The sequence below is a fragment of the Chelonoidis abingdonii genome, unplaced genomic scaffold (assembly GCF_003597395.2).
Source record: "Chelonoidis abingdonii isolate Lonesome George unplaced genomic scaffold, CheloAbing_2.0 scaffold0598, whole genome shotgun sequence".
In the NCBI taxonomy this organism is placed as follows: Eukaryota; Metazoa; Chordata; order Testudines; family Testudinidae; genus Chelonoidis; species Chelonoidis abingdonii.
The window spans coordinates 4452-9771 of NW_027424859.1; the positions used below are offsets into that span (position 1 = coordinate 4452).

The 5320-nt window shown below is 61.8% G+C and overlaps 1 protein-coding gene across 1 annotated transcript in view; it reads left to right on the top strand.

Annotated features, from left to right (window-relative positions):
* The window catches only part of LOC116831934 (epidermal growth factor receptor kinase substrate 8-like protein 1), a gene marked incomplete at its 5' end in the record, with an annotated part of 9313 nt that extends 4235 nt beyond the window's left edge, over positions 1-5078 (top strand). Inside the window, 7 exons of the mRNA XM_032792270.1 lie at positions 44-235; positions 762-861; positions 1382-1543; positions 1702-1801; positions 2156-2318; positions 3464-3596; positions 3769-5078. Coding sequence (XP_032648161.1) covers positions 44-235; positions 762-861; positions 1382-1543; positions 1702-1801; positions 2156-2318; positions 3464-3596; positions 3769-3855 — 937 coding nt within the window. The remainder of the gene's footprint in view (positions 1-43; positions 236-761; positions 862-1381; positions 1544-1701; positions 1802-2155; positions 2319-3463; positions 3597-3768) is intronic.
* Positions 5079-5320: the final 242 nt, after the last annotated feature.

Below are 5320 nucleotides of genomic sequence, written 5' to 3' on the forward strand. Positions count from 1 at the left end.
GGTTGGTTGGGGGGCAGGGATGGGGTTAGATATTGGGGGGCAGAGGGAGTGAGGGGGCACGTAGGACCCTAGGTCTCAGGGACTGGCGACTGGGAAGGGGGCACATCGGGGGGGGGGGCTGCCCCAGATGGCACTTGACAGGGATAGAGAGGAAGGAGGGAACGAAAGAGGAAGACATCGGAGGAGAGAGAGCCCGTCCCGCCAGCGCCCCACCCCCCCCAGCAGCCCAGCCAAGGTAGGGAGTGGGGGGGAGGACTTGGGGGGGGGGCCTCGACCTTTCTCCCTCCTTCCCCCTGCATGGGCTTGGCTGCTGGGGATGCCCCGTCCCCCACCCACCCCGCATTGCGAGACGTGACCCCTCGGGCCCCAACGCGGTGCAGACGCTTTGACTTCGCAGCATGTGCTCTAACCACCTGCCCCCACTCTCTTCCCAGAGCCAGGGAGAGAACCCAGGTGTCCTGGCTCCCAGCCCCCCCGCTCTAACCACTAGACACCTCTTTCCTCCCAGAGCCAGGGAGAGAACCCAGGAGTCCTGGCTCCCAGCCCCCCTGCTCTAACCCACCAGCCTCCACTGCCTTCCCAGAGCCAGGGAGAGAACCCAGGAGTCCTGGCTCCCAGTCCCCCTGCTCTAACCACTAGACCCCGCTCTCCTTCCAGAGCCAAGGAGAGAACCCAGGAGTCCTGGCTCCGAGCCCCTCCCCCTCCTTCTCACCACTAGACCCTCCTCCCCCTGACCCAGTTTTCCTCCCCTCTCTTCCCAGCCACAGACAGACAGAAGAGGGCAGCCTTGTGAGCTGCAAGTACGACTTTGTAGCCAGGAACAGCAATGAGCTATCTGTCCTGCAGGGGGAGGTTCTGGAGGTGAGTCTGTCTGTGGGTTTCCCTGGCTGGGGCCACTACTGCGGGGAAGCTCACAGCACTGGGGCACTGCTGGGGGGATCCCCGGCTGGTGGCACTGCTGGGGGAAGCTCACAGCACCGAGGCACTGCTGGGGGAAGTTTGCAGCATCAGGGATCCCTGGCTGGGGGCACTACTGGAGGGAAGCTCACAGCACTGGGGCACTGCTGGGGGGAGGTTTACAGCATCAGGGATCCCCGGCTGGGGGCACTGCTGGGAGAGAAGCTTGCAGCACTGGGGCACTGCTGGGGGGAAGTTTACAGCATCTGGGATCCCCGGCTGGGGACACTGCTGGGAGAGAAGCTCACAGCACTGGGGCACTGCTGGGGGGAAGTTTGCAGCATCAGGGATCCCCAGCTGGGGGCACTGCTGGGAGAGAAGTTCGCAGCGCTGGGGGCACTGCTGGGGGGAAACTCGCAGCGCCGGGACACACCTCCCCGCCCCGGCCAGGACAGTGCTCATGGCTCAGCCTCTCTCCCGCCAGGTGCTGGACAACACCAAGAAGTGGTGGAAGGTTCAGAACCGCTCTGGCCAGCAAGGCTACGTCCCCTTCAACATCCTCAGCCCACTCCCGGCCACCCAGAACCGCAGCCCGGGCGACCCGCTCAACGGCGCCGGCAGCAGCCCCCGCCAGACCAGAGCCCCGGTGAGCCCAGCAATACAGGAGTGGAGAATTGGACCTCTAGGGGGCGCCGGCTCCCACCCAGCCCCAGGGCAGGGTCTGGCTGGCTCAGGGGGGTGGGGAATGGGACATGGTGCTATGGGAGACTAATATTTCTTCCCCCTGCCTCTGATCCTGACTAGGGCCCCCCAGGCTTGGCGGCTCTGAAGAAAAAGGTACCAGCCCCAAATGGCACCCAGTGGAACGGCTCCAAGGGGCTTGGCCTAGACCCCAATGAGAGAGGTGAGGAGCCCCCTATATGTGAGGGGAGAGGGGCAGTACCCCATGGAGACCTCAGGCCTCACCCCTTGTGTGTGTGGGGGGGGGAGTATCCCCATAGACACCACCTGCCCCACCCCTTATAGCTTTCCCATGGTGACCCCGCCCTCTATAGGAGGGGGGAGGAGGTGTGTGCCCTATGCCAGGCCTTGACCCCTCTGTGTGGGGAGGCCGGGGGGAGCTGTATCCCATAGGGGGTCCCCAGGCCCCGCCCCCTCTGTGTGGTGAGGATGGGGGGGTCTGTATCCCAGAGGGGTCCCCAGGCCCCGCCCCTCTCCCGGTGCATGCTGGGTAACTGGCGGCTCTCCCGCCCCGCAGAGCGGCTGAACGAGGAGCTGCTGCAGCGCCTGGCAGCCGGCCGGGGACCCCCCACCAAGCCCTTCCTGGTGCACCGGGCGCTGGACACGTCGGTGCCGCTGGACCACGACTCCGACCCCGCCCAGGTCCAGGCCTGGCTGGAGGCCAAGGGCTTCGAGCCCCTGTGAGTAGGCGTCGGGGACCAGGACAGGGCGCGGGCACATGGGCATGCTCTGATTGGCTAGCTTGATACGTCTCTGCTTCCCCATTGGCTGGCTTGGCACCGCCTGGCTTCTGACTGGCAGGGGGCATCCTGCCATCCTCTGATTGCCTGCCCAGCTCTGCTTTGATTGGCCGGCTCGGCACGGCACGGCTTCTGATTGGTTGAGGGGGAGGGCTGTGACATTGTGGCTGTCTGATATGTCCTTTCTGTCTGCTGTGATTGGCTGATGTGGAGCCTCATGACTTCTGATTGGCTTGTAGAACTCAGAACCTCCCGCCATGATTTTTTGAATCACTTTCCCCTCCGCTCTGATTGGCTGGTTCTTCCCTGCTGGAGGCGCGCACTTCTCTTGCTGCTCCCTGATTGGTGGTGGTTCACCACCTGCAATTGGTCAGCTGGATCCCAGGTGATCTGTGATTGGGTGGTGCCTTCCCATGGACTCCTTCATGATCGCATTCATTGGACAGCCGGGGAAGCACTAAAAGGATGCTCATAATTAATTGGACCAATCAGAAAATAGGATGGGGGGCATTAACCAATCACATGTCAGCTGAGGGGTGGATGTGTGGTGCTCTTTAAAGTCTCTTGCCTCAGCGTCCACCAGAGTCATGGCTGTGGGCACTGCTAGGGGGAAGCTCGCAGCACTGGGAGGATCACTGCCTGGGGAAAGTTTGCAGCACTAGGAGAGTCACTGGCTGGGGGCACTGCTGGGGGGAAGCTCACAGCACTGGGAGGGTCACTGGCTGGGGAAAGCTTGCAGCACTAGGAGAGTCACTGGCTGGGGGCACTGCTGGGGGGAAGCTCACAGCACTGGGAGGGTCACTGGCTGGGGAAAGCTCGCAGCACTAGGAGAGTCACTGGCTGGGGGCACTGCTGGGGGGAAGCTCACAGCACTGGGAGGGTCACTGCCTGGGGCACTGCTGGGGGAAAGCTCGCAGCACTGGGAGAGTCACTGCCTGGGGCACTGCTGGGGGAAAGCTCGCAGCACTGGGAGAGTCACTGCCTGGAGCACTGCTGGGAGAAAGCTCGCAGTACCAGGATAGGGGGTATCAGTGGGAGGGGCTCCGAGGGGCACTTGGCCTGACTGTCCCCCCTGCCCCTCCCAGGACGGTGAGCACCCTGGGGGTGCTGAACGGGTCCCAGCTCTTCTCGCTGTCCAAAGCCGAGTTCCAGGCCGTGAGCCCCGAGGAAGGAGCCAGAGTCTACAGCCAGGTCACCATACACAAGGCCATGCTGGAGGTACCACGATCTGCCCCCAGGGCTCCTGGGTTCTCTCCCCAGCTCTGGGAGGGGAGTGGGGTCTAGTGGTTAGAGCGGGGGCTGGGCGCCAGGACTCCTGGGATCTCTCCTGGCTCGGGGCAGGGGCTGCGGGTACCTAGGGCTGTGACTAATGCCCTCTTTGCCCTCCCAGGACTTTAGGAAAACCTCCGAACTGGAAGCTGTGATGGAGAAACGGAAGAGGAAATTGGAGGGCGAGACAGAAGCATCCCGCTCGTGAAGAAGGCAAGGACATGTTGCCCCCCCCCCAGCTGACAGAGCTCCCCCCACTGGCGAGGGTGCTGCTTTGGGGGCTGGATCACCGGACCCCCACCTGGCTCTCAGACTTCCCCCTCCCCAGCTCTCTGTGAGGGCATCTCCCCGAACTAGACACGCTAAGGACCTCTGCATGGGTATAGATTTCTTCACGGGCATCTGGCTACCACCTGCTCCATTCAGGCTACCACACCTCTTAAAGGAACAGCCCCCAGCGCATATGTGTTGTTGTTGTTTTTTACTTCCACTATTTATTTAAGAAAGGGGGCAAACTTTGAAATGTAGCCCCCCCCTTTCCCCTCCAAATGGTATGACCTCCCTTGTCCACAATCTCCCCTCTGTTCCCCCCAAGTGGTACAACTTCTATATTCCAACCCCCTTGCATTTCAACTCACGTGGTACAGCCCCCCCAGTCTGCACCGCCCCTCCCCGTTCGGTATAATCTCCAACACTGCTTTTTCCTCTCAAGTGGTATGTCCCCTCCATTTTCTCCCCCCAAATGGTACAACCACCACCCCCCCTATTTTCTCAATTGGTATGTACCCTATTCTCCAAGTGTGACTCCCCAGCCTTGGAAACTCCCCATTGCCCCTTAAATGGTACCACCTCAGTCTCCACAGTGCCCCTTCCATGTCCTCCCTCCAGAAATGGTGTGACCCCCCCTACTCATTGTTCAGCCCCCCCCACTGGACCCAGCAGAGCTGAGGCTAGGGGGCGCCAGGGAATCAGAGGACCTCATTGCATGTAGTACCCCCTGTGGCCACCAGAGGGGGATGCTCTGTGCTAGGCAGTGCCACCAGTCCTAAGGTTGCTTAACGGTTTCCATTCCCAGCTCCCTTTTTGCGGAGCTGCTTATAACTCAGCCAAACCAGAATGGCCGGGGCTGAAAGTTCCCAGCTCTGCAGCAGGCTGGGTTGGGGGAGGGGGGAGGATATTCGGGGCAAATTGATTCAGCCATTTTCGAGAGGGAGGCCGCCGGAGGGGAGACGTACACGCCCTACGTGCCCTTCGCGGCTGCTCGGCTCCTTCCTAAGGGGGGTCGACTCTCCCCACCCCCCCAAAAAAGGAGGGGAAAAGCAATAAATAGTGGGAAATGTTGACCCTTCGGGGCCTTTTCACAAGTGCAGTATATATATGGGGCGACGAATCTGGGTAGTGTTTATCTCGCGTGAATAAAACATGCTACAAATGTGAGGCTCGCGTGTGGTCTGAATTATGGGGCGCCTCAGCCTGAGAGCGGGACCGACACCGTGCCCAGAGGGTAACAGCCCCATTCCCTGCCCCCTGAGCCAGCCAGTCCCCGCCCCCCCGAGCCAGCCAGTCCCTGCCCTGGGGCTGGATGGGAACTGATGCCCCTACAGGGGAAAGGCCCCATGCCCCATTCCCCACCCCCCTGAGCCAGCCAGTCCCTGCCCTGGAGCTAGATGAGA